This window comes from Lipomyces oligophaga (assembly GCF_038497815.1).
Source record: "Lipomyces oligophaga strain CBS 7107 unplaced genomic scaffold V1516scaffold_4, whole genome shotgun sequence".
NCBI classification, from domain to species: Eukaryota; Fungi; Ascomycota; class Lipomycetes; order Lipomycetales; family Lipomycetaceae; genus Lipomyces; species [Lipomyces] oligophaga.
In genome coordinates, this window is record NW_027117788.1 from 697,634 (window position 1) to 724,132 (window position 26,499).

Below are 26,499 nucleotides of genomic sequence, written 5' to 3' on the forward strand. Positions count from 1 at the left end.
CTAATTACGAAAAGAAATAAAAATATATATTAAAATCGATCATCATTATAACATCGTCTGAAAGAAATGTTTATATTTCAGTCCAACTCAGTACCGCATTTAAAAAATCACTCGGACTGTACATGAATCTTCTTAATTGTCGACTCCGTAGCCTTTGGAACTTTTACATTCAGAACACCGTTTTTCAACGACGCAGACACATGGTCAGCGTCTACAGGAGACGGAAATCTAAATGCTCGCGAAAACTCTCCGTAAACCCGCTCAGAAGCCCAATAGGTTTCACCTTTGCTTGGCGGCCCTACAGGGCCGCTCGACTTTGCGGCCACCGTGGTCGTCGAATCAGATTGAGTTGTATCCGACGTTGCTGAATTCTCAGCAACATCTGAAGTAGAAGGATTCGAGTATTCCGTTGAGCGCTCCACTTTAGCCTTGATACTCAAGGTTTGAGGATCGACAAACTCCAAATTCACATCAGTCTTCTCGACACCTGGAAGTTCGCCCTGCAAGACATACTCCTTTTCTGTTTCCTTGACGTCAAATGAAGGAATCCTAGAAGTCGCTAAAGGCTGTGTCAATGAAGGAAGTTGTCGAGAAAGTGAAGTTGTGAAAAATGGATCGTCAAATACACGGAGGACCTGTGAGGGGAAGAAGTCCGAGTTGGAAAAAATTTTGGAAAGCGACATGTTCAAATAGTTCGTTGCTGTAAATTGAATTATTATATGATCTGATGAATTAAAAATGTGCTAAGGTAAAGGATATTTCAGGTCTTTATATATTAGTAAAATGGCATTACAAACGTCATACTAGATGGCCATCACTATTCAGGATTTCTAGCGATTTCCAGCTGATCTCGTCATTACTCGTCATGAACAAGTGTATCTAGTTTAAGACACCTTGCATAAACTGGTGGAACTTTGCATAAATTCGTACAAGTTCCGCGAGCTCCCGCAGTTGCTGGGAATTCTCGGTGATTCTCGCCAATTCTTTCGCATTGCAAACACAATTGCCGAATTAGGAAACTAAGATGCGGCGGAAAGACTCGCGTTCTCCAGAACACTCGAGAACGAAGATTTGGATAATAATGTTCGAATTTCTTCACAAGATGGCCGTTTAATTTAGCGTCAATAATCACTCGACAGACTTTTTGGGATTTAAATTTCTTTGATGGAACGTAGTGGAAGTGAGTTTCTTACATCACATGATGCACCATGACTTCTGTTTCTACCAGTCTTGTAGTATTGTTAATTATGCTGTTTGCTAGTTCTAACGAACAGCTGTCAATGCGCTCACTGTCACTTTGCCAGTATCTCTAGTCAGTTCCAAACTGGGTAAAATGTCGTCATTCTAGCAGATATAGAGTATCAAGCCAATAATTGCTTTCTGCGAAGTTTAGTATTATTAGTGTATTGGAGCATGCGGAAGACGATAGATTTGGTAGACCTGTAGACGACAGTTTCTGCTTGTTTAGTATCGATCAAAAATTTAAAATTTTGTAAGAGCAGACTATTTTCTAGATAACGGTTACAACAGTATTGGATTTAACAATCAGGAGTACACGAACAGTGTGATCAATTTTGGTAAAGAGATTACAAGCTGAAACCAGAGTATGATGCGCAATTAATAGAGCATGGTTACATTAAGTTTCGCATTGATAGATAAGCCTCTATAGAACCCTTTCTCTTTGGTATACTATATGGCTTCTGAAATTCTGAGAGCAAAGTGCGTATAGAGCTCAAATACACTACCAATATGAGAGGTTGATACTGAAATGCTTTATGATATCTCCGGTAGCCAATCTTCTTGATAGTCTGAAACAAAATGATTCTGTAGTGCAGTCACATTTTTGACTGATATAACTGAGTTGATCTGTAGCAAAATATCAAATTTCAACAGATGAACTTGCACATGCCTAAGTTTCATCGGTTTGGTTCATTCTTGATCCAAAAAATAAATTTGAATGGACCAGACTTTGTCGACCACTCATAGATGCAAGTCTACATTCTAGTTTGTGTCTGTAGCATAGGAAGCTGGATTGTAGTCATTCCCCGACCAGAAAGATTTCTACGTGGTCAATTTGGTATTTGGTATTTGGTATTCTAATATCCCCAAGGAAAGTGCATTTCGATACAGTATGCACATCAAACTAAAAAAATTCAGTTTCGTTGAGATCGATGAATAATATTTCGGTAGCAAGAGAATTAGAGTTGTTTGTGTCTAAAAGTAAAATTGTACACTTTTTCGGAATAAATTAGATTTTCAGAGCATCTAAAGCAATTCAAATAATGACACTCAAGTGGCTATGCAGAGTGATCTCCGGTAGCATTAAAGCCAAAAATGATATGAACAGACAGGATTATTGAATTTTTTTATAATTTTTCTCCTTCTTAACAATTATTTTCAGTAAATATTTCTTCCATAGCTACCCTGTGGATTTTAGCATGCCAGTAACTCATCTCGTGGCTTTAGAGATTTCATTACGAAGTCCCAATGGATTGCTCCCAAAGGAAAAATTTCGTATTTGAACATTCAACTAAACCAAATTGAATACGATAATTTGAGTTGATAAAGAAAACAACTTTATTTTCGTAATCGAATTAAAAGCAGAATGACTGATCCTGCTGATGAATCTCGGAAAAATGGGCTAGCAGTTAAGCGACAGATCGTAAGTTTCACTTTCCTATCGTACAACCAAACTCTAGCTCCAACTAACTGAAACTAGACAATCTACGAGCGTTTACTAGATTGCCGCATCGAGCTGCAAAAGGCTTTAACTAGTTTAAATTCAATCACCGATCAACAGCATAGAAATTCCAGAAGTGTCAGTAACAAGGGTGCGATCGAAGAGCAGAACGACTTGAGGGTCGTTCTACGAAACACAAGAGAGAAGACAACAGAGTTACTTGATAATCTGATTCGACTTCGATTAGTAAGTAATTTCCTATACAGTGAGACAAGTTAACATGTGCAGCGAATCATTGATGCAAATGGACAACCCAGCCCTGAGCTTGTCAGTCGCAAGAGAAAGCGGGAGCGGGCCGAGGAAGACTTATCGTATTATTACTTCTCGGCGGTTGAACTGTCGGCCAGTACGAAATTATATCGAACAGCAGTGCTGGAAAAATGGTCGCAGCGAGTAAATGCCATTAATAATCTTGGAGGTGCAGGCAGCGCAAGTGGGAACAAGTTTTCCGTTTTGAACCAAAGCGTTGTCAACCAAGTAGAAGATGTACTGCGAGACCAAGACCGGCTGATCGCGCGAACGAGAATTAATCGAACATCTCCGTCTTCCGAATCCTCTAAAGCTCCAAAATTTTCAAAATCTTCAACTGGAGATGAAAAAATCAATGCTGGGACGGTGGCGCGGATATCCGACTCGACTTTGAAGCAGACTCACGATTGGATATTCGATGACACTGATTTTTATCAAATTCTGCTAAAGGATCTCGTTGATAAAAATATGTCGGAATCTAGCTCAGCTGCCAGCGGCGTGAACTGGACGATCCGCAAACCAAAAGTGAAGCGCACCGACATTGATACCAAGGCCAGCAAGGGTCGCAAACTCAGGTATCATGTGCAAGAGAAGATCCAAAATTTCATGCCTCCAATGCCAACACCTATCATTTCAGACGGCCAGATCGTTAATTCTTCTTGGACTGACGACCAGATCGATAACTTATTTTCTCGTTTATTTGGCCAGAAAATCATGGACATCGTTGCTGAATAGTATTTTTCCAGTCTATCCTATGTATATATACAATATTGTATATTCTATCAATATATACAATACAAACCAATCCAAGAACTCAAACTAATGCTCTAAATACAGACCAAAAATAATTCAAACGCTTTTCCATAAACTTTACATCAATGATTGTTAACTAATTGAATGGTTTTATGCATATGACACAGATAATCAACATAATTCATAGCATCATTATTGCGATCTTCAACCATCATCGCAGATACTTCGTACTCGGCCCCATCGAGTTCTTGCCGAGCCAACTGAATCGTCATTGCCTTTGATCCTCGAAGATTAGCTAATCGGGAAACGATATTTCTAGCTTGCTGGGAAAGTGTTGATCCAGGTACTTCCGGAAGCTCGTTCACATAAGGATCTATCTGCTCGAGTTTCGTAAATTTCTCTCCGAATAAATCTCGCACCAAGTTGGCATTAGCTCTCCGATGCATCCAAAGACAACAAATCTGACCATTATCGATCAGATATGCGCCACCTTCGTCAAACCGCTGAGCGGAGGCGCGCACATAGTGCGGCATCTTGATTGTCCCAGTTTCGGCATCTGGGAATCCTTCGTCGGCTTCAAGCGTATGTAACGCAATCACTCGCGGATATAAATAAACAGCTAGATCCTCTAATCTCATCGACTTTAAAAGCCGTAGAGAATATACTCTCGCATCCGATTGCACATTTCCGCCGCGAAGCGCCTTGGTCTTCAAGAGCCCCAGCGTGAGAACTGAAAACTCCTTTAGCGCTTCGGGAAGAATCAGCTGGCCGGGAGATGACAGATTAGCACAATGCTTGCGATAGGATGCAAGAATTTGAGTACATTTTTCCGTGATGCCTGCGCGAATGTCCCGAAGTTGGTCCGTTACCATTCGTTGTACCGCTTCCTTCGTTATAACTGTCATCAACGCATCTTCATCACAAAATTTGACAATTTCCTTCATTTGTTGAGTAATACCAGCGACGAAATTCAGACATCGAACTCTTCTCTGACCGTCCTTCGATGTATACAGCAATGCTGCTTGGAAATGCGCATCTAGCTTGGCATCCAGCTTGCCGTCATACTTAAACATTGTAACTATCGACTTATGCTCATCAATGGTACCTAACTCGACATCCGCAGCAGGTCGAGAATGATAAAAATGACCATAATAAGATGCTACTTGAAGTCCGTTCGAACAGCGCACTTTCAGCTGTGCGGCGTATCCAATCTCGCGATTAACTGCTGTAGTGATTTCGCTAATTACGCGAATACCGTCTCGCTGCGGAACAAAATTTGGATAATAATATAACTCACCTCCGGAAAGTTCGCACACTGACCCAATGGTAGCTAGATCGCAATACATGCTAGGAAAGACAAATAAATCAAACCCAATTCCAGCTTCTGCAAATTTCTGACCCAAAGCTTTGTAGAATATATGATCGGATGTGAACAACAGCTTTTCTTTCTCGGTGTTGTATTGTCGTGGATCGTCACGGAAAACAAGTTTACCTGGACCCCACGTTGAAAGGGCAGATATTGTGCAGAAGACCTTTCCGCCTGTCTCTTGCAGCGCTTGAAAAATTGTCTCCAAGACAGCACCCAACGCCGGTTCAGGAACTTTGAGATCCTCAAAAATCACTTCTAATCGATCAAGCAAATCTTCTATCACAAACCTAGACTCTTCAGGATCAACAAAAAAACCGTCATGAAGAGGGACGAAAGGATCATCCACTTCTTGAACAACTAGCATTTGTGCTTGCGCTAAATTACTCTACATCTCCTGTTAGTGTTGCTTCTAAATTCTTGAATTTTCGAGAAAAACTCACGTTCAGATTGTAGAAATGAATACTTCGGTCATAAGTGATAATCGCTATTTTTGCACCCTGAGGTATTGTACTTTGAGGTCCATAAAGAGCGCGCTTGATAGCTTGTGCAGAGACATGAGGTAAACCTTTGTTTACAGCCTCAGCAGAAACATCGACCACAAACAGATATCGCATCGGCATAGGTTCAGATTTCCAATACTGTTTCGGGACCAAGAAATCAACAGTACCCAGATTCAGTTCCGGACGTTGATCTCTGTCGATTCGTCGGCCTGAAGCATCCACCGGAGAGTAGTAATCACCAGGAACAGCACTAGCATATTGACACATATTGCAGATCAACTTAGCACCTCCGGCTGCAAATTGCATGAACGGATTGATATAGGCTCGGCATCGAGAACAGCGAGGTGGACCTACTTCTCCGAAGTCAAGAATTGGAATTGGTTCTTCGTCGTCGCGGAGACGGGCTAGCGGGTTTAATACTAATCCAAGGGGCAAACAAGATGTAGACAGTAAGTCCGCCGACTGCGGAACACTGCAAAGGGTAAGTCTTCCAAACTTCGGGTTCGAGCTGCCTTGGTCGACAGCAGCATAATCTGTACCTGCTAGAGGGGGACAGAGCTTCTCCATAGTAGGATAGACATGGCTATTATAATATAATTGGTTTGCCTCGCGCACTGCAACTACAGACGGGATCTGGTCTGGATCCACTCTAGGCGCTCCCGCAGCAGGACTACCAAAAGGCCCACCACCAGATCGCAATGTAGACGTAAATTCACCGCCTGTTGACATGGGTCCTGCTGTCATAGCAGACATAGCCGCAGCGGACGCCGAAGCCGAAGCAGACAGAGCATTAATTGCCGATCCGATAGGACCAGAAAGATTAGTTCCCGGAACTGGGCCTGGCGATGGTGTATAGGCACCAGCAGGAATGAATGAGGTGAGAGAGGCTGCAACAGCAGCCGAGTCAAATGCTCGTGATCGTCTATCAGGCGCTGGAGTATCTGCAGGAATGATTGGCTGTAAATTAGGATCAGAGGAAGTCGAATCGAGGTTGTGAAAGACACGCGCAGGTCTTTTGGATCGATGCTGATAATAGATCTCAGACGTCACTGCGGGACCTGTGGCAGCAGATACATTTCCTGCAGGAGCACTTTCCAATGATATACCTGAAAGTCGAGAGGACAGATCTTCAGCAGACAAAGCTTCCTGTGACTGCTGTTGCGGAGGAGGTGCACCAGCTACCGACGGCTGAGGAAGCGACATTTCCACACGCACAAATCTGAACTTTTATTGAACAATAACAATGACGTTTAAACAAAATACAAGCGCAAAAAATAAACAATCAGACAACTGGAATCCGGTCTGCGTGGTAAAAAGCATTTGGAGCGTGCGGCTTTGCTCGGCCAGTCTACTAATTACCTAATAGGCTACAGTAGGTAATACCAAATAATAGAAAATCAGTAGTCAGCAATAATAGGCTTAGCTCAATAGTATTACAAATTAGCATCAATTTACAGCTATCTAACGACGCTGCTCATCCTGAGTATCGTACGAACGGTCAATTGAGCCCATCAATAACTTGACAAGCCATGTTTCAGGCGTGAGATTGACACCCAGCTTTGCCATCTCATCTTGCTCAGTCTCGAAATTACTCGTACAATCAACCAGATTACCGACCTCGCGATCGGTATCGAGCGCCGACAAGAAATCGCGCGCTTTAAGATCGTTTCCAACTTGAGCAAACTGGAACGCGACTGAACCTGGTCCGTATCTGGTAGACCCAAGTGCCTGCTTAACCCCACGAATGACACGGAAAATGGTCTTGGAATCTTCACCAGCGGGCTGACCATCGGTGATTGTAATCACAAGAACGGGCTTCTTGAGTTGGCCAGATCGAGCTGGTCCGACAACTAATGGCTCCAGAACCTTCGAGTTGAGATTCGTGCCCAGCGGGGTGAGTCCTGCAAAGCGCACCTGCTGAACAAGTCCAGAAGCCTGCTGTTCTGAGCGTACACCATTACCCTGGAGAGCATTGTTCATGAATCGAACTTCAATGCCATCTGTATCGAACAGCGACGCTGCATAGGCAACACGGGAGAGGATGACCTTAAGATCGTCGATACGCTCGCCGTTCTCTTCGAATGCCATTGATCCCGAGTCATCAACAAATAAAACTATATCATAAAGTGCCAAACGGACCAGATCTGCTGCAATCTCAACGGGCAGACGCCAAGTCTGGGAGATCTGATTGATCTGGCCAGTGATACGTCCAGCAATTTGTTCTAAAGATCCAGGAGGATAGAACACCTGTAGACCGTTTTCTTGCACAGCTTTTTGAAGTGCTTGAAGGTACATGGCGCTTCCACCCACATTGCCTCCCGATTGCTGTTGCTGTTGAGGCGGCTGTCCATATTGTGGTTGCTGTCCATATTGTGGTTGCTGTCCGTATTGCGGTTGTTGTCCGTATTGCGGTTGTTGGCCATACTGCGGTTGCTGGCCATACTGTGGTTGCTGGCCATACTGTGGTTGCTGTCCGTACTGTGGTTGCTGTCCGTACTGCGGTTGTTGGCCATACTGTGGCTGCTGACCGTATTGTGGTTGCTGTCCATACTGTGGTTGCTGTCCGTACTGCGGTTGTTGGCCATACTGCGGTTGTTGGCCATACTGAGGCTGCTGTCCGTACGGCTGCTGCTGAGGAGCACCTGCAGACGCACCATATCCAGGCTTTGTACTGCTGGGAAGTGCAGGAGTGGTACTTGACTGGGGATATGGAGCTCCTGTCTGAGCAGGAGCCCCGATGATTGGCGCGCCAGAGGACGCCTGGATCTTTGAAGCTAGACCCATCTGTGTGAAATCTGGATTAGAAATAACAAGCGATTATCTGGACTAATTCGTACAGCGATGGACCTGAAATTAAAATATATTCACGTAAAATTAGAGTGAGTAACGCAGATTAGAAAATAAAAACTTCCGAAAATCCGGCCAGGGCTCTCGACATTTATTAGCCAGCCAAAACACCATCCAGCTTGTCTGGGCTGTGTTGACTGTCTTGGCTACGTAATGTTAACATTCGTCCTGGGGTCCGTGTTACGATTACGTCACACTTATTATCACGTGATACAAGTCACGCGCTTGCAGCTGGCTTCCCCTGGGGCATGGCTGTTGTACGGATAAGGCACAGCCTGGCATAGCCTTGCACAGCCTCTTGCAAGCAAAGCCCAGAATACAATTTTAATGGTATAGTTTGCGGTAACAGCAGACCTGGGTGCAGGAAGACCATGTGCACCCCCGCGTTGTCAAGTCAACAGAGCCGAGAACCTAGGACGGCTCACTTAGCCAAGTTATATCCGCGATCTGTTCTTTGCTTCCCCTTCTGTTAGGTTCTATATCGGCTCCTTTGCCTGCTTTCTGTCAATTGATATTTTTCGATCGCTCAATTACTTAGTTGCTCAATTTGTAAACATGGGTCTTGCTTCTAAACTCGCAGCTGCTCAAAATCTAAGCGGAGCTCTTGGAGGACCAGGAGGATTTCCTGCGACAAACTACGGATCGAAGCCTACTGGATATGGTACTCCGAGTCAGTACGGACAACAGGGGCAGTACGGACAGTCAACTGGGACTACGAGTGGATATGGCCAGCAGGGACAGCAGGGGCAGCAGGGTCAATATGGACAAGGCCAGTATGGCCAGCAGGGACAAACCCAAGGACAAAGTCAATTTGGACAACAAGGACAGGGACAATATGGTCAAAGCCAATATGGACAACAGAGCCAGGGTCAATACGGACAGCAAAGTCAAGGACAGTACGGTCAGCAGGGACAAGGACAGTATGGACAGAACCAATACGGGCAGCAAGGTACTGGCCAATACGGCCAACAAAGACCTGGTCAATATGGTCAGCCGGGACAAGGTCAATATGGTCAACCGGGACAAGGCCAATATGGTCAGCCGGGACAAGGTCAATATGGTCAACCGGGACAAGGTCAATATGGTCAACCGGGACAAGGCCAATACGGTCAACAAGGACAAGGACAGTACGGTCAACAGGGACAAGGTCAATACGGTGCAGCCCAAGGGGGTGCGAACCAAGGTCAATTGAGTCAGACGCTGATGCAGGCCGTTCAGCAAAATGGACTTCAATCTTTTTATCCTCCGCAGGCGATTGACCAAATTGCCGCTCGCGCTGGGCCTGCGATCGCTCAGATTTCTCAGCGATGGAATCTTCCGATGGAAATTGCAGTTGATCTTGTTCGTCTTGCATTGTACGACGTAGTATTGTACATCGATGATTCCGGATCCATGGCTTTTGAAGAGAATGGCGAGCGGATAGAAGACTTGAAACTGATTCTTGGACGTGTTGCGTTCGCGTCGTCATTACTTGACGCCGATGGAATACAAGTTCGATTCATGAACAGTTCGACTGAAGGAAACAACGTCCGCTCTGAGCAAGAAGCCGTCAGTCTTATTCAGCGGGTCAAGTTTTCAGGTTTGACTCCTCTGGGGACCGGACTTCGTGACAAAGTCATCGGACCGATGGTCGATGGTCCTGTCCGATCAGGCTCGCTGCGTAAACCTGTACTAGTCATCACTATTTCAGACGGCCAACCTGCCGGCGAATCGTCTAAAACTGTGTTTGGAGTAATAGCGCAAGCCAAGCAAACTGTCTCTCAAACCAGGTTTGGAGCAGGCGCAGTCGCATTCCAATTTGCACAGGTTGGCAATGACTTGGGTGCCAGAGACTTTTTGGCTAAATTGGATCAAGATCCTACCGTCGGCAAAATGGTTGACTGCACAAGTAATTTTGAGGTAGAACAAGACGAAATGTCTAAGCTAGGTGTTAGTCTGACACCTGACACCTGGATTGTCAAACTTTTGCTTGGTGCCGTGGATCCTTCTTACGATTCCAATGATGAAAGACGACGTTAATTCTAGCCGTTCCTTCTGATTTGATAGTCCTTGCTGATTTGTTTGATCAATGTTACTTATTTCAGTCAAGCTAGTAAAGTTACTAACTTTGCAGCATAAATAGATTGTATTTTGAATGAATTGTTTTTTATTACAAAAGAGAGAATAATACAAAAAACACCTAACCAGCTTTCGAATCACGCAAATAAACACATGTGTATATATAATGCAATACTATCACGCTCGACTTACGCCATCCACCTACCAAGACACTTACAAGAATAGTAAGCCAACAGTGGATATAGCAGTAAGTCCAAGCACGGCAAGGGAAGTCTTGATAACAGCAGGATTGTTCAACTGCGCAGCAGGAGCGGTATCCCACATCAAATGGCGGAGCCCATTGAAAACGTGGAAGCTAAAAAGACCCCCGAAAGCAGTCTTCGTGAGGAAAGTAATCGCAACTGGCAGACTGGCAACCGCGCCTACAATAGCCGTAGATGTGATCGAAGTACCGAGAATAGGAGCGACGACGTAGCTCAGTCCCAGAGCATAGACTCCGGCAGAGAGCGCAACTCCAGTGATACGGTGCAATCCTGAAAGCATCCAGGTTAACTGAGGCTTGTAGATAGTCAAATGAGGAGAAACTGGTCGATTTCCACGCTGTTTGACCAATAGATCCTGCGCTTCAGAAGGTGTCATCGACTGAAACGAAGCGCGGCGAATCGCCATCAACGGAAGCAGCGCGGAGGCGGCTGGCAAATTCACCTTCTGGTGCGAGGCCACTAGAAATATACCGTTAGCTGAACGCGAAACCATGAAGAAATTATTTCTACAGCGTATCGGATGCGGGGAATTGGATGAACCAGATAGGTGCTTGTCCTCCCGCCCTCCTCTCAACGCGACAAACAAATTTACTTACACGAAAGAGCCGACCGAGCGGTAGGACGAAGACATAAACGAGAAGACATTTCAAAAACAATATTGCGAGACTTCAGTACGAAGAAAGCTAAGTTGAACAAAAAACTAAAGTAGAATAATGTGTATCCGAGTTTGAAGTAGCGGTCGATTCAAATAGAGCCTGGCCAACTAGAGCACAACTGCCCTTCTTCCGATGACCCCGACAGCCAATCCCAGCGCACCAAATCATAAGCTATTGTCACATGCTCAATCGGTCACTCAAAATCCATCTGTAATCAAAGTCATCCATTTAATCACATGTTTTTGATCTACTGGAATATTATCATCTCGCTGTCCTCTCCTTTGCAAGATTTCGCATTCTTTTTTCAATAGTTAAGCGGACGGAGATTTAATCTTCACATAATGTTATTTTTGACAAATCGACTTAATTCATTAATTAATTTTTGTTCGCAAGATGCATCCTTCTTCTGGAGGTCCCGATTAATCACGCGGTGCTATTTTTGATATATTTACTGGTTATTGCGTTTCATGCCCGGGCTACATTTGCTTTTATGCACATCTTTTGGTTCATGAATTATCAATTCATTTGTATTAGAACAAACACAGAATATTTCAAGAATAATTATAACAAACTAGGAACAAATGCAAATATTATCCCTACAATGCAAATAAGTAAAAATCAGGGGAAAATGAAAAAAAAATATCATCCTGACTTTTTAACATCATGCCCATAATAAGAAAACAAAAAGTTATTTCTGATCGCTTGTCTCGCCTTGCTATGAAGCATTTGAATATCGCCCATACAAAACAAAAATTACAATTTGATCGTCAATTCATATCCTTCATCTTGATCTTGATGTATCCTCTTCGGTCCCGAAACATAATTCTCCGCAGTCAGCTAAAAAATCAACCCTAAATCGATAAAGAAAAAGCAAAATTTATAGGACAACGAACTCCTTCAACACACGTATTTTATTCAACATATCTCTGTTGCCTTCTCCGTTCTTGTTCACCCCATTCCTTCTGTAAACTGTGACTTATTCTTTCTCCTTTTTCTTGTAGCTAACCAAATGCGCACTTTCAGCCGGTACAAGAGTATGTTCATGATTTGCACTTCCCACAAATTTTCCATTTCCATCAACAGTACACATGAGAATAGACTTCACAAATGGATCTTCGAAAATCTCAGTTAGTGTTGCTCGCTTTACAGGATCAATTTCGAGCATCCGTGCCACAATATGACGTGTTTCGTGCGGTAATAATCGCAGTAAACGCCATGGACCTTTGATTACCGGTGCTTGCGGAGTTCCGTCAGCATTCTTTCCCTCACTTGGTGACGGACGTTCTGGATGTTCCGGATCAGCCGGCTGTGAAATAAATAGGCGAAACGAATTATCAGACTTCCGCGGCGCTTTCCAAGGGAATCTTCGGAGTAGCATACAACAGAAGATGATCGCCACTGACCACACATCTGCAGGTTGAGGATCATATTTGAGTTCCGAGCATACTTCAGGAGCAAGATATGGATCTGAGCCAACAATTCCATGAGCCTTCACAATCTCACTCTCAAACGGGTATCGGAAAACAGAGGCCGATCCAAAATCAATTATCTTAACAATTCCATGTTCAGATACAACACAATTGTCAAGTTTCAGATCCCGATGTGCAAGGCCCATTCCATGAATATATTGCACACCGCTGAGTATCTGCTTAAATACACAATAAACTTCTGGCCTTGACATTTTGCCAGACATCACTATCGCAAATAAATCATAAGGACAATACTCCATGACTTCATAAAATTTCCCATGTTCATTCATGATATCAAGAGTCTCGATGATATTCGGATGGTGCAATGTTGAACCAATGCAAAACTCGGCAGTGACTTTTTTAGAATAGTCCCTTTCACTCTCATACGAATGTCGAGCACGGAATTCCTTGACCGCAAATGTGGTTCCATCCGAAGATCGCTTCATTAACCTAACTGATCCTCCAGCACCAGAACCCAAGATTTTACCAAATCGACCATATTTCTTGGTAAGGGATGGGCTGTCCTCCCCAAATGGCAAATTCTTCAAATTAGTAGAAGAGCCAAATCCACCACTTCCGCTTAGCGAACTTGAATGCGTCATAGAGCCCTGCGCAGATGCGCCAAACGTGCTTACAGAAGCAGTAGAACCAGAAGTAGAAACACCAGTCTTCTTACTCGCTTTCTTGGTAGTCTTGAAAAAACGCTTGAGCTCCAACATACTGCCATGAGCACTTTTTAATTTTCCATTCGGAGTTGATCCATTACCAGCGCCACCAGATTCTGAACCTGAACCGGAATCATTATGATGGTTATGATGGTTGATACCAATCGCGGACACGAGAGAGACAGCGGAGGAGGCGACAGGACGAGAATAAATGCCACTTCGCTTAGAATTTGCAGAGGATGGGGACGATTTAGGTGACTTCTGTGCAGCCGGAACTGATGAAGAATTGGGAACAGAAAGGTGGGCAGGAGTTCTGTGAGATGATCCAGGCCCCGCGGATGAATCGACAGAATCGTGGCCGTCATCATTATGATGATGGTGGTGATGAGGCAAATGGAATTTCTTGAAAACAAACCGGGGAGCAATATCCTCACCAGGTCGAGAAAGACGAGGTCTGTGTCTGCGAGCGTAGGGATCATCCTCAAGGCTTCTTGATGGAGATGGCACGGAAGGAGCAGTGGCAGTTCCGGACACGCCACTGGCAGCGGAAACCGTAGGAGCAGCGGAAGCAGAATCTGTGGTAGATTCACGAGAGACAGGAGCAGAAGAGTCGATGAAAAAGTGAGGTTTACCAGGAGTAGTAGGATGATCGACGGAGGAAGCTACACTGGCATTATCGTCATCTTCATCTTCGTCGTCTTCGTCGTCCTGATCTTCATCATCAACATCATCCTCCGCATCTTCTTCTACGTGGCCGTCATCATCGTCATCGTCTTGATGCGAGTAGTCATCCTGCTCTTCGCTGCGGAAAGAATGGGTGTCGAGATAATCATTCGAGTTCTTTTCGTCAATAGAGGAAGGACCGGTATTTGTGTGTGATGCCGGCGAGGGTGGTGCGGTGGTGGCCGGTGAATCGCCCTAGAGATGAGTTAATAAATCAATAAAACAAAACATCCGAGAAATCAAACGAAGTAGAAATAACAAAAAATAGAGAAGCATACAGTAGACGGTGGTAAACTTATATGCTCATACGCATGAGTATCATGTCCTAACATTCGGTTCTTCTTCAATGACAAATTGTTGAGCTTGTCAGAGAGGATCTCGGCCACTACGGCATCGGCACCCTGCGGAGTCAAGGTAGACGAATTGTCTTCTGGAGGAGCACTCATGGCGATTGCGGTGGATCCAGTATGCAAGAAAAGACTGCAGCAAAAATAGACTCAAGATAAGTTAAGAAATAAAAGAAAAGCTGAAGTGACCGAGTGCAGCAGTAGTATAAAGGGGATAGGGTGGTGGTGAGATGCTACTTGTGGTGGGTTATGCGAATCTGACTTAGCGGCTGCTAGGCGAATGAGTAAGTCGGATCTGAACTAGCCAAAGTACGCGTCGAATCTCAAGATATGGAACCGGCAGACGCGCAAAACGCGAACTAAGAAAAAGAAAGATTTCTGACGACAGTTGTACTGAAACGAAGATTCACAACGAAAGCTTGCAAGTAACAAAGAATGGATAACAGCAAGCAGACGAAGATGGTTGGCTGCTAATGGCACGGCGGACCCGATTCAACAGAACTTGCTCGCTCTATTAAAAGTTCCACGCCCGTCGTCCCGGCTAATGTAGGTCAGAACCGCTTGGATGGAGAATTACGGACAGACGGCCTACCCGAGGGCTTGAGGATGTAGTGCCGGAATCGGTGTTGCCGGCTCCAGCGGAAGCTAGCCGGGTCTGAGACGCGATCACGAGTCCCTGACTCGATCTCGGGGCTCACTCGGGCGTCGGGAGATGCCGACCAAATTGTCATCTGATATAGGAGAAGATTGTATGAACACATTGCTTAATTTACATATATTTTACATTATAGATGAATATGAATAAAATGGGATGGCAAAGCAAAGCATAAGTTAAAAATAGTTCACCGACGTGTTTGCGGTCAAGTAAGGCAGGCGTTCATTACCAATTGGTCCTGATACTGATCATGATTCATTCCAATATTAAAAAGCCACGAACTATGCGGTTTCCATGCGAGGAACTGACATGATGGGCTTCAATTCATCTGCTCAAGAACACGGTCGTATATCCGCATGAGATCAAATTCGTGGCCGGGAATTTGCGACAAGGGATCCGTCAGGTCTACTCTGGATCGTTCCACGATCGATTCCAGTCTTGTTTTCTCGGTTTGGCTCATCCGGCGTCCTGACGGAATGTTTTCACCTGTGACCAGGTTGTAGAAGACGAGATCCAATTTTGCCAGTAGAGAATAGACATGTGCAGGATCTTCAATCGGAAGATTTGGTATGTAATCATTCAACCGATCTGCTATATCGAGAAAGTACTGTGTCTGCATGAAAGATTGTGGAGTCTCAGATATCGAAAACCAAATCAAATCGATCAGGTGACTCAGATCTTCGACGAGCTGATCTGCGGATGAATAGGGAACTGTATCGGAGGATGCGTCGGTGCCGGTGTTTGCATTTGTGTTTGATATTTCGGTCGGCTCTCTATCCGCAGAAATTGAGAATTTACGGACATATCGACGAGAGATACGCAGGAGCTGTTCGTCGAGATAGTTGATCAATCGAGATGTTCGTCCCGACGATAATCGTCGTCCTGAATCTGCCAATACTGCTAAATGCGGAGCGGTAATTGAACTTGTATTGGAGAAATCTCGATCAGAGTATTGTGGAGAAAACACATGTCCTAGAACAGAGCTATTCGAGGACCGATCTGTCATACTTGCGATCGTCGATGGCGACGTAGGGTGAACAAACCCTCCAGCTTGATATACGGTGTCATCCGAATCCGATAGATTCGAATTCTGTGAACTGTAATCGGCCGAATCCGACATTGTCTTTCATGATCTCTTGAATCTGAACTAGTCTATCGTCAAAACCCTTTCAAGAGAATTAAAATGTTGGGTGCCTAGAGATGTACAGTGCGGCGCGCAAACCTGTGCGGCGAAAGAGGTGGAGGGGCTCCCGATATGGTTGAGCGAAGATGGTAATTTACAAAAGGACGGGGTATATCTGCGGAAATAGAGAAGACAGAGGTCCGAGATGTATATGAATATGTTACAAGTAAATACAGTAGAAGGAGGTAGATGCAAGACAAAAAGAGACGAACTTCTGCAGGTCGATTCAGCTCGTATCAGGCTTAGTTTGTAGCTGTAAACCATGCCATTGCTTAACGTCATCAGCAAGAACAGCATTAACCATGCGGTGTTGTTTAATCATAGGCTTGCCGACAAACGCTTTAGACACGATATTTATCGCAAACATGGACCCGCAGCCCCCTGTTAACGATTAGCAACGAGAGAGAAGTAAAGTATAAACTTGGAATTGCATACCCGAAATGTCTTTCACAGATATGGCCGAGGGCTCGAACGCATCGAGTAGCTTAGACGTCAAATACTTCTCGTAGTCAGATGGCGACTCTTCCTCCGCAGAAGTCTCTGCAGACATGAATCTATTTCCAGTCTGTAGCGATTGAACAGGCAGAACACGCAGAGCGCGCAGAGGCGTCATCGCTGGCCGCGGTAACGATGACCGAACGCAACGAACAGCACGCAGCATAGTAGACACTGTAGAAATAGCTAAAACAAAAAAGGCGAAGAGCCGAGAAGACTAGAAAAATTAGAAAGGACGTGCCTACACTTTCTCTTTGCCAATCTTCAATGACACTTCCACTCACTCGTTATTACCAATCCCCTGCTCTTCCGCTTCAGACCTCTCTCCTCCACACAACTATGACCAACTCTCTGCACGTGATTACAACGTGACATATCACGGGACGGCATGAAAATTTGCGTGGCTGTGGCTGGTGGCTAAAATGTCTACGTCTAGCATTTGAATGTGTATGTGAACTAGATCGAGTGAGAATCAGCCACCTTAGTCTGCACCAGCTGGAGCACGCATCTCTGGTACTGCTAACTTGCTTTGCTCCTCCAGACTGGGTGTTCACTAGGGACGTCGCTGCTAGCTACAACTAACCTTTGCGCCTAAAGACTCCCTTTTTCGTGTTTTTTCCTTTTCTTCTCTACTTCTTCGCAGACTGATTCACCATCTTCCTTTTTCTTTTTTTCTTTTTTTTTGCGTCGTGTTTGCTGCGTCGGTGTTTGTCTTTTTCTGATTTCCTTTCTGCCGCTGTTTCGTGCTTCGCGTCCAGCAATTGGACTGACCTGCTTTTTTCCCGTCCTCTCCGACCTCGCGCCGCCTCGAATCTCCTCTCCAACAACTCCCCCTCCCCCGGACTCCGTCTCCTTCCTCCTCGAGAACCAGTGTATTTCGCTCGGTTTCGCAACTATTTGGATCTTTTCGGTTTCGCGCTTATTTCAGTTTCGCCGGTTTCGTTTGCGTCTTGGATTTCAGTGACTGCCGTTCTATCGTTCGCATCTCATCCCTGCGTCTCTGTATTTTCTTAGCCTTCTGGATCACGCACTTTTTTTTGCCGTCGATTTTTCCCCGCATAGATCTGCTTTTCCGTTCGCTGGTTTTCCCTCACTTTTCTTATCTCTGCTTCTCAATTGTCTCTGAATATGTCTTTCCAGTACGACTACACCCAGCAGCAGGACGCTTCTTCTCCGCAGCCTCCAACTGGCTCTGCTGCTCCGGCTCCCGCTGCAGACTCTGCTGCTGCTGCCGCCGCCGCTGCCGCTGCCGCTGCGTTCCCTCCAGTTACGCCAGCTCCCGCGTCGTCGGTTACGTCGAATGAATCCAAGACTACTCTTTGGTAAGTTGCTCTTTGTTTTAAATCCGTGAATCGTGGCTCGGTTCGAGTACCTATGATGTCTGGACTAACTCGAGAATCACAGGATGGGCGAACTCGAACCATGGATCGACGAAAACTTCATTCGTCAGGTTTGGTCGAACTTTGGTGAGGCCGTCAACGTCAAAATGATCCGTGATAAATTTTCTGGGTAAGCATAGATATCTTATTCGAATTTTTTTATTCAAATTAAGCTTGTCTGGTGATGTTTTCCGTGCTAACTGCATATCCAGAACGAACGCCGGATACTGTTTTGTCGATTTCTCGAGCCCAGCTGCTGCTGCGAAGGCTCTCACGCTCAATGGCACTCCCATTCCCAACACTCAGCGTGCATTCAAGCTTAATTGGGCTTCTGGTGGTGGATTTGCCGATCGAGCAAACGATCGCACTCCTGAATATTCTATTTTCGTCGGTGACCTGGCTCCTGAGACTTCTGAATATGCTCTTTTGAGTTTGTTCCAGAGCAGATATTCTTCTTGCAAATCCGCAAAAATCATGACAGATCCTGTTTCGGGTTTGTCCCGAGGATACGGATTTGTTCGTTTTACTGACGAATCAGAAATGCAACGTGCTCTCACTGAGATGCAAGGATTTTACTGTGGAAACCGTCCCATGAGAATTTCTACTGCGACCCCAAAGAACAAGAGCGCAGGTGTTCCTTCGGGTATGATGCAGCAGCAGGGTCCTGGCCAGCTTGGTATGTATCAAATGGGTATGCCCCCCATGGGATACTTTGGAGCTCCACAGCCTATGAATCAGTTTACAGATCCCAACAACACTACTGTCTTTGTTGGAGGACTATCTGGTTATGTGACCGAGGATGAATTGCGAAGCTTTTTCGCTGGATTCGGTGAGATCACATACGTTAAGATTCCTCCTGGAAAAGGTTGTGGATTCGTTCAGTTTGTCCAAAGACATGCTGCCGAGATGGCTATCAACCAGATGCAAGGTTATCCCATTGGCAACTCGCGCGTCCGTCTATCCTGGGGTAGATCGCAGAACAATTCTGGCCCTGTTAACTCCCCATACAGGTAGATATTCCTTTTGCTTGCTTGCTTTTTTTGTTTTGCTTGCTTTTCTTATTTATGTTCATAAGTTTGTTCAAAATTACCCAATCAAGCGGTTTGACATTTTAGTCTGTCTTGTTAGTTTCTGTTTATATAATTTCAAGCTTTTTTGAATCCGCTCGTTCTTGAATGTTGCTGTCTTTATTTTTTTTCTGTTTGTTTTTTCTAGTTCATACTAAAATTATTCCTTAGGCCTACTCCACCTCCGCCAGTATATGCATCTATGGGTATGCCACCTCAAGGTCATTATAGTCCATACGCCCCGATCAAGTATGTATACAATTATCTCTATGTCTGAAGGATTTTGGACGAGCTAACCTATAAATATGAACAGTCCTCAAGCAGCTCATATGCACGCAGCAGCAGCTGCTGCTGCTGCAAATGGCCAGCCTCAGGGTCAGATTCCTGCACCACCTGGAGCTCAAGTTCAAGGACAAGATCAAAGTGAATCTATTCCAGTTGCACGTTTGAACGAGCTCTATCTTGCAGCTCGTGATGGACGATTAGATCGAGTTGAAGCTGATGGTCGAGGATACCATGGAGTTTACGCGCAATAGCTTCTTTAGGCGTTTTATTTTACGATTTTGCCGGGTTTACTTTGCCGTTATATTATTTTCATATTTTCTCATCTATTCTCATTTTTATTCAAGTGATCTGGCACCGAAAATCCTCATTGTTGATACGTTTTATTTTCATTTATTTTCATTTATTTATATATTTCAATACTCTGTTGCCTATTTCTTTTCGTTTTCTCTCTTGGCTGCTGGAAATCTTATGGCTATGCTTCTTTGAACTTCAATAAGTGTTTTTAGCGTGTGCTTCTTTTTTCTCTCTTCTATTTATTCATTTTTTGTGTGTGTCTGCGTTGCGTCTTAAAAGATCGTTTTATAGGTTGGGGCGTTTTATCGAAAAGTTTCATTGAGATTTTTTGTGATCATGTTCTGTTTGCGTTTTATCCGTTGTGTCGCGGCAATTTCGTTTTCCTTTGTTCGATCTTATTACGAGATATTTTATAAACTCTTTTTAACTTTATCTATTTTTTATATATAATTGACGATATTACTTGATTGTTCATAAATGGACGAATTTATCTTAGTTGCAACCGATTACTATTCTTATAAATGTATGTATTGTCTAACTAGATACCGCGCTAAAAGTGAAAGCGCCCCGAATGAAATAAAACCGAATTAAGCGACTATTTATAATACTTGGCAGTATCGACACCATGATATGGATGATTAACAAAATTGAAGATCGGAAAGAGGCCAAGCATTAGCGACGAATAGCGAGTATAAGCAGCAGAAACGGTCTGGAGGTCGCTCGGTAACTGAGATTCACCATAGAGCGGTTTCCCGAGTCTTGCACGGATACGTAATTCCCGAAGATCTTTTTTATATTCTCTGCTGTTTTCCGAAAGGCCCAAGAATCGAGCTGCGCTGCGCTCGTATGCGAACAAAAATCCACCAGTCAGACCAAACAGAATGCTTGGAACAGGGCCAAGAACAGTAGCTCCTTGACGGGCTGATCGAATGAAGGCAGCTAACGTATCCTTATTGTTCTGCGCTGCAATTGCAAACCGCGAGTAATCAACTAAGCCAACGATTGCGGGTGCAAGTGCTGTGAAACCAGCCCAGCAGCCATAGTCTGACGGTCTAAAGTATCGGACTACTCGGAAAAAATGCGGATCCACGTCGATGAGCTAGGAATGAGTTAGATAACTCCTAACTCTCAAGATGTCATCATTATTTAATATTATCATACCGGAAAGGTTCCTTGATAAATAGGTCCAATTTCATCTTCTCGTTCGGCCATTGTGTAATATCTGTATAGGTATAATAATATGTCGTGATTTTGCTTGTAACCTCAATCGTCAACTATTTCAATCCAATTCCGGAATCGGTAAATCTATTCAAAACCCGAGCCACAATATAGATATTATTGAGTCGTTCAAAATACAAGAACAATACCAATCAAATCAGTATTTTGCTTTGATAAGAAGACTATCAATTTTTGCTTCTGCGTCCTGAATTCTATACTCTCGCAATTCTTTCGAAACTCTCTACAGTTTGTTTCAATTGCCAGCCTATTATTGGTTCGTTCAATTTTATCACGTGAAACGTATCACGTGATGTGATACTAGAGCTATCACGTGCAGATCAGATTAGTTACCCTGATAACGCGTTATTGTGCACGAACAAGCCGAAGCCGCGTGGATCGCTGGGAAGATTATTATTTATCGTACTCTGATCAGCGAGAAATAATTTCTGATATCAGGAAATGATAATTCAAAACAGACGATAATGACGAGTTTACTAGAGTCTAGCCATGGTCCGTTTTCTGTAGCCTCTCTATTTCCAGATGACGAGGATCTGGACGAATTCGACGATCTGGAGGAAGAAGATCGAGCAGTGGAATCAAATCTTGATGGTCCTGATCAGAACCTAGAACTCTCAGCTCCCCAAAGGACTATATCTGACTCGCCACTCCTTGCAGATCCCATGTCTATAAGAGAAGTAACTAATACAGATATTGAATATCCTACGAACCTGGAGAATTTCGCTGGACAAAATGATTTAGGCGTAGACAATGAGATTGTTATCAAGCAGCGCCGGGAAATTGCAAAGTTGGACGCTGAAAGGTATGATTTGCAGCGATGAGGAAGTCTATTCTTAATATTGATTGTGCGCAGATTATTGTCTCCTGAGGGATTATCTGAGTTGAAGGTAATGGTTCGGAAAATGAAGTTTAAGGGAAAAGGGCAAGAGGTAAGTCCTGGGTCGGAGTATACCTCGCATTCGTTATAGTAACTTGATTCGCGCAAAATTAGCTCAGAGATCTTCAACGGCTACTGAATATCTACAAAATCTGGAGCCACAAGTTATTTCCCAAAGCAAATTTCGAAGATTTCCTAGCCTTGGTAGAAAAACTTGGCCATACAAGACCGGTTCGAGATATGAGGCATCAGTTTATCTCAGAGTGGACTGTAACACTACAGCCTCCACCGACGGCGGATTTGCGTGCAGTCGATAGTGATGAAGAGTCTGACATCGAGCTGGAGAAAGAGAAAAATATTTTCTCGTACGATGATGGAACAGGGTTTGTCGACGGGGACGGTGATATCATAGGTCCTGCAGATGAGACTTTTGAGGTTGGTAAGGCGCCAGGACGCAGTGAAATCGGTGTTGATGATACGGCAACTCAGCAAAATGACGATTTTGGACTGACAGAATCATAATAATAGAAGATTTTAATTTGAGATCATGGACTAGCATGTGGAGTTTGTAATACAATTATTTACCGTAAAATGACAAGAGCATGGGTAGACGGTTGGTCATGTTGGGACCGTTAAAAGATGCTTGCGCTGTCAGATACTTGCATCGCAGATTTACCCTGGTCTCATATCTGTCGTATCTAATAGCAAATTGTGTCGCTATACTTCATACTGAAATAGTTAGGTCAACATACGAATCTAAATGACGACGAGGTAAGCTGATTGATACTCGTATGAAGTCTACTTTGGGTTGACCTGGATGGTGAATAATTAGATATCGCGTTGAATGTAAGCTAGATCAAGGACACTCGGATCCAATGTGAACTCTGACTGGATCAATTTGTTTAGACGCGTTAAAATCGCACCGTCGAGATGCATTCATAGAATGGATCAAAGGATTACTCGCTGTATGAAAGTGCCTTCATCGAGCGATTTCTGAGAGGCTTGGCCAAGGAAGTTAGTTAACAATGGTAGGGTCCCTTTGTTCTCCACTCGGAGCCAGCAGCATATATCAAAGAAGTCTCGACTTGGGAGGACACGACGGCCACAGTACGGAAACTATATGCATCTGTAATGGCCGATGTAGAAAGTCTAGTCATTGACCAGATCGAAAACCAAGCAAATAACACGCCGGAGCTTGCAAAACTAGGATATCTTGTACCTACGGTAGGCACGTTCTTCACAACTTTGCCTCTCGTAGATGCGTTCTATGTTCAGGATGCTAAACGGTCCATATCTTGTCGCCGGCTTGTTAGTCCAAGTTTTAATGATATCAGGTCAGTGGACTTTGTTTTGCCTGCGTTTGCCGCCGTGTGGTTGAGCTCCGACTAATCAACCACCACTAGACTTATTCTCAACACAGCACAAATCATGAGTATGACATCTACACAGGAAAAACTAAGATTAGTTACATTAGATGGCGATGTTACTCTGTACGAAGATGGAAAATCGTTAACACCCGATAATCCCGTAATCGCATGCCTACTTGGCTTGCTTAAGCGCGATATTGCGGTTGGGATAGTAACTGCTGCTGGATATCCGGATACCTCGGGCAACCGTTACAAGGAGCGATTATCGGGTATAATCGAAGCAGTAGCTGACTCCTCGGACCTATCTGAAAACCAGAAGCGGAAGCTCTTAGTAATGGGCGGCGAGTCCAACTACTTGTTTCGTTACTCGGTTACCGATCAGACTCTTGTCTACGTCGATACAAATGAGTGGATTCTTGATGAAATGCAATTGTGGAATGATACAGTTATGCAAGAATTATTAGATCTTGCAGAGGAAGTCATTTTCTCTTGTAAGCAAGTCATGAATCTGAATGGAGAGGTCATCCGTAAAGATAGAGCAGTCGGTAAGTGGTATCCTAGTGATTTACCTCTTAGGTCTTGGAAAATAGATAAATTTCAGTTAATACAATTTTTGTTGGGGAAGAGTATAAACGGGAAGGGAAAAAATTGCAGAGACAACAAGAGAAAAAAATTTTGATCATTATTAACAAATGTTCTAGGTATAGTACCAATCGAAGGTAAAAAAATGATCCGCGAGGATCTGGAAGAGGTCGTGTTGGGTGTACAAAGAAGACTAGAGAACTCGCCCTGCGGCAAAAAAGTTCAGTTTTGCGCCTTCAACGGAGGAAGCGATGTCTGGGTCGACGTCGGTGACAAACGGTTGGGAGTGAGGGCTCTGCAGAATTATCTTGGAGGGATCCATGGACACGAAACTTTGCACGTGGGAGACCAATTTGCATCAGTTGGTGCCAATGATTTCAAAGCCAGACTGGCGGCCTGTACGGTGTGGGTCGCTGATCCGGGGGAGACCGTAGAAGCGTTAACTGAGCTTTGTGGGTACTGGGAGAAAGCTGGGGAAAAATTGTGACCTGCTACTAATGTAATCAGTCAGTCATGTCTTTGTATTTTAATTGGTCTTATTATTACTGCCGCATTAAACTGCGTTCAGGTGCCGTTTATTGCGGAGACTTTAGTTCGGAAATTAATGACTCCAACAATATGCTGAGACTTTGAATAGGCGACTTTGTGGACGATTGGTGTTCATCGGTTTTCGTCTCAGATGACCTGATTGACAGCGCGTCCAAGAGTGGTTCCAGGATTTCAGAACTGGAAGTGGCAGAGACTGCGGCGCTGCTGCCAAGAGGAAGAGGAATTTTCCGTCGCAAAGCTCGGTTTCTGCGGTGGAGTCGGGAAAGCAAAAGGTGGAGAGTTATGGAGACGGCCTCGGCTAGAAACTGATCGTCGGCCACGTGTGAGTTTTGGTCTGGTGACGACGAAATTGATGCGGATGATGACTTGGATTCATCGTGCGAGAGCTGCGACATCTCTAATGTTAGTATATTTGAAATCTGGATTGGATGTTATATTTCGTGTGAAAAAAACCACATGAAATACCACATGGCATTGATTGCGTACCATTTCTATGCAGATTGTATATGAATCAAAGGGTAATGATATACGGTCACCGAAATCTGACGTAATCCCTCTTGAGGTCAGTGACTTTGACTCACGGACAATTTCGAAAAAGAGCTCTTCTTCGAAAAGAGAGTCGCGTGCTTGCTTGATCAGAGACTTGAAGGATTCTGTGGATGTTCCTTCTGTAGATGAGTCTGGACTGGTGATGAATGTGGCGGTTTTCATTTGATTCCGTAAGATGGAAACTGAAAGTGAGAGAGATTGGGGTTCACCTTCCGTTTTAAAAACGATCTTTCCAGATTTATCGCGTCGAAGTGTAGCAAATCCCTTTTCCTTGTAATTTGATCCTGCGTCACTAAATCCATAGCGGAGTCCTAAACCTCTGTAGTCCGGCAAACGCATCTTGAACAGAATTTCGCCTAGCTGCACAATTTCTTCCATTTGTAACCAATATGTCTTTTCACAGCCAGCCTCTCGCACCAATCGTTCATGTGCTTTCTCGAACCTCTCAGAAACTGCAGAGAGAGCTGCAGACTTCCATCCGAGAGAAATTGGGTAGTCGACGTCGCTGGCTGAAAAGTTTGACTCGGGCCGAGGCAGGTGATCAGCTCCAAGAGATCCTACTGGAACGTGGACTTTGAGGTGAGGAGACATTGAGGTTGTGCCAGCAGCTGGCTTGACGGCCGAAATCAAAAGTGAGACAAAATCCAAAGAAACTGCTGCTTCATTACGGGCTGCTGAGATCAGCTGCGAAAGCTCTGCGACGACCGGGGCGAACTGGGATCCAGCGTCATTAGAAGCTACATTATTGGCGCTAAGTGTAGTACTATTATCATTTTCAGACACATCACTCGTAGAGATCTCATCTGCACGTAAAGTAGCGTCCGATAGATTAGCAAACGAGCCGCATTGCAGAATGATTTGGGGGATTGTTTTGGCAAGCGACGAGGACGATACCGACTCGTCGTCCGACGTGTTCAAGGGCGGTGGTTGAAGAGATATGAGAAGGTCGCCTGGATCTGAGGTGTCATTCGTTTGGGCAATTGGTCGACCGACCGACAAAACCCTGTCTTCAGAAGCAATGGCATTCGACGCCATTGTGAATGATCCACATGCAATTGATGGAAAAGCACAAACTTGCGCAATTCTGGCAGAGTCCAATAACAAATTAGCTCTGACAATGTTCTTTTGTCTGTTAAGAGAAAAGTGTAGGACGTGTTTTACTTTGGGACTATTGACACCATGGCACTTCGCTCACGTGACAAATGAAGGGGTTTAAATCACAATATCAAGTAGAAGCGATTACGAGCTCGGCTGGGACAGTGGTTGAGAGTGTAGAGCTGGTAGTAGGATGTCGAGGCTACATTTGAACGGAGAGAACCACCGAAGGGAAGACAGAGAGGGG

At 44.4% G+C, this 26,499-nt stretch overlaps 14 protein-coding genes across 14 annotated transcripts; 5 read left to right on the plus strand and 9 right to left on the minus strand.

Annotated features, from left to right (window-relative positions):
* Positions 1 to 4: 4 nt before the first annotated feature.
* On the minus strand, positions 5 to 1,135 carry V1516DRAFT_675144 (HSP20-like chaperone). The gene has a single exon (XM_066922208.1). It carries the CDS (start codon positions 681 to 683, stop codon positions 108 to 110), a length of 576 nt encoding a protein of 191 aa, XP_066777388.1. The 5' UTR covers positions 684 to 1,135; the 3' UTR covers positions 5 to 107.
* A 1,395-nt stretch (positions 1,136 to 2,530) lies between these two features.
* On the plus strand, positions 2,531 to 3,840 carry V1516DRAFT_691140 (apoptosis-antagonizing transcription factor). The gene is made up of 3 exons (XM_066923846.1): positions 2,531 to 2,662; positions 2,720 to 2,926; positions 2,969 to 3,840. Exons 1-3 carry the CDS (start codon positions 2,606 to 2,608, stop codon positions 3,722 to 3,724), a joined length of 1,020 nt encoding a protein of 339 aa, XP_066777389.1. The 5' UTR covers positions 2,531 to 2,605; the 3' UTR covers positions 3,725 to 3,840.
* A 24-nt stretch (positions 3,841 to 3,864) lies between these two features.
* V1516DRAFT_623531 (Sec23/Sec24 trunk domain-containing protein) lies at positions 3,865 to 6,340 on the minus strand (the record flags this gene model as incomplete). Its single annotated transcript, XM_066919626.1, has 2 exons — positions 3,865 to 5,496; positions 5,552 to 6,340. 2 exons carry the CDS (start codon positions 6,338 to 6,340, stop codon positions 3,865 to 3,867), a joined length of 2,421 nt encoding a protein of 806 aa, XP_066777390.1.
* Positions 6,341 to 6,873: 533 nt separating this feature from the next.
* Positions 6,874 to 8,540, minus strand: V1516DRAFT_637731 (uncharacterized protein). Its single transcript, XM_066920049.1, has 2 exons — positions 8,449 to 8,540; positions 6,874 to 8,395 (listed from the first exon to the last, which is right to left on the minus strand). Exon 2 carries the CDS (start codon positions 8,393 to 8,395, stop codon positions 7,073 to 7,075), a length of 1,323 nt encoding a protein of 440 aa, XP_066777391.1. The 5' UTR covers positions 8,449 to 8,540; the 3' UTR covers positions 6,874 to 7,072.
* Positions 8,541 to 8,855: 315 nt separating this feature from the next.
* On the plus strand, positions 8,856 to 10,666 carry V1516DRAFT_675153 (uncharacterized protein). The gene has a single exon (XM_066922209.1). The coding sequence runs from the start codon at positions 9,014 to 9,016 to the stop codon at positions 10,475 to 10,477; it is 1,464 nt and encodes a 487-aa protein (XP_066777392.1). The 5' UTR covers positions 8,856 to 9,013; the 3' UTR covers positions 10,478 to 10,666.
* V1516DRAFT_675154 (succinate dehydrogenase/Fumarate reductase transmembrane subunit-domain-containing protein) lies at positions 10,565 to 11,533 on the minus strand. Its single transcript, XM_066922210.1, has 2 exons — positions 11,376 to 11,533; positions 10,565 to 11,238 (listed from the first exon to the last, which is right to left on the minus strand). The coding sequence occupies exons 1-2, from the start codon at positions 11,422 to 11,424 to the stop codon at positions 10,730 to 10,732; spliced, it is 558 nt and encodes a 185-aa protein (XP_066777393.1). The 5' UTR covers positions 11,425 to 11,533; the 3' UTR covers positions 10,565 to 10,729.
* An 878-nt stretch (positions 11,534 to 12,411) lies between these two features.
* V1516DRAFT_624119 (kinase-like domain-containing protein) lies at positions 12,412 to 14,738 on the minus strand (the record flags this gene model as incomplete). The annotated part of the gene is made up of 3 exons (XM_066919647.1): positions 12,412 to 14,277; positions 14,320 to 14,487; positions 14,571 to 14,738. The coding sequence occupies 3 exons, from the start codon at positions 14,736 to 14,738 to the stop codon at positions 12,412 to 12,414; spliced, it is 2,202 nt and encodes a 733-aa protein (XP_066777394.1).
* Positions 14,739 to 15,506: 768 nt separating this feature from the next.
* On the minus strand, positions 15,507 to 16,457 carry V1516DRAFT_341859 (uncharacterized protein). Its single transcript, XM_066918918.1, has one exon. It carries the CDS (start codon positions 16,412 to 16,414, stop codon positions 15,614 to 15,616), a length of 801 nt encoding a protein of 266 aa, XP_066777395.1. The 5' UTR covers positions 16,415 to 16,457; the 3' UTR covers positions 15,507 to 15,613.
* Positions 16,458 to 16,520: 63 nt separating this feature from the next.
* On the minus strand, positions 16,521 to 17,261 carry V1516DRAFT_675161 (uncharacterized protein). Its single transcript, XM_066922211.1, has 2 exons — positions 16,913 to 17,261; positions 16,521 to 16,858 (listed from the first exon to the last, which is right to left on the minus strand). Exons 1-2 carry the CDS (start codon positions 17,136 to 17,138, stop codon positions 16,704 to 16,706), a joined length of 381 nt encoding a protein of 126 aa, XP_066777396.1. The 5' UTR covers positions 17,139 to 17,261; the 3' UTR covers positions 16,521 to 16,703.
* Positions 17,262 to 18,100: 839 nt separating this feature from the next.
* Positions 18,101 to 19,695, plus strand: V1516DRAFT_623837 (uncharacterized protein; the record flags this gene model as incomplete). The annotated part of the gene is made up of 4 exons (XM_066919638.1): positions 18,101 to 18,294; positions 18,377 to 18,481; positions 18,564 to 19,361; positions 19,590 to 19,695. 4 exons carry the CDS (start codon positions 18,101 to 18,103, stop codon positions 19,693 to 19,695), a joined length of 1,203 nt encoding a protein of 400 aa, XP_066777397.1.
* Positions 19,696 to 20,507: 812 nt separating this feature from the next.
* V1516DRAFT_637751 (NADH-ubiquinone oxidoreductase complex I, 21 kDa subunit-domain-containing protein) lies at positions 20,508 to 21,447 on the minus strand. The gene is made up of 2 exons (XM_066920050.1): positions 21,159 to 21,447; positions 20,508 to 21,096 (listed from the first exon to the last, which is right to left on the minus strand). Exons 1-2 carry the CDS (start codon positions 21,207 to 21,209, stop codon positions 20,593 to 20,595), a joined length of 555 nt encoding a protein of 184 aa, XP_066777398.1. The 5' UTR covers positions 21,210 to 21,447; the 3' UTR covers positions 20,508 to 20,592.
* Positions 21,448 to 21,651: 204 nt separating this feature from the next.
* V1516DRAFT_675168 (replication fork protection component Swi3-domain-containing protein) lies at positions 21,652 to 22,794 on the plus strand. The gene is made up of 3 exons (XM_066922212.1): positions 21,652 to 22,035; positions 22,087 to 22,162; positions 22,225 to 22,794. The coding sequence occupies exons 1-3, from the start codon at positions 21,698 to 21,700 to the stop codon at positions 22,630 to 22,632; spliced, it is 822 nt and encodes a 273-aa protein (XP_066777399.1). The 5' UTR covers positions 21,652 to 21,697; the 3' UTR covers positions 22,633 to 22,794.
* V1516DRAFT_341969 (IMP-specific 5-nucleotidase) lies at positions 22,763 to 24,763 on the plus strand. Its single transcript, XM_066918919.1, has 6 exons — positions 22,763 to 22,881; positions 22,943 to 22,956; positions 23,017 to 23,075; positions 23,143 to 23,444; positions 23,514 to 24,022; positions 24,179 to 24,763. Exons 1-6 carry the CDS (start codon positions 22,871 to 22,873, stop codon positions 24,544 to 24,546), a joined length of 1,263 nt encoding a protein of 420 aa, XP_066777400.1. The 5' UTR covers positions 22,763 to 22,870; the 3' UTR covers positions 24,547 to 24,763.
* V1516DRAFT_342094 (mediator complex, subunit Med17) lies at positions 24,396 to 26,471 on the minus strand. Its single transcript, XM_066918920.1, has 2 exons — positions 25,095 to 26,471; positions 24,396 to 25,027 (listed from the first exon to the last, which is right to left on the minus strand). The coding sequence occupies exons 1-2, from the start codon at positions 26,190 to 26,192 to the stop codon at positions 24,635 to 24,637; spliced, it is 1,491 nt and encodes a 496-aa protein (XP_066777401.1). The 5' UTR covers positions 26,193 to 26,471; the 3' UTR covers positions 24,396 to 24,634.
* Positions 26,472 to 26,499: the final 28 nt, after the last annotated feature.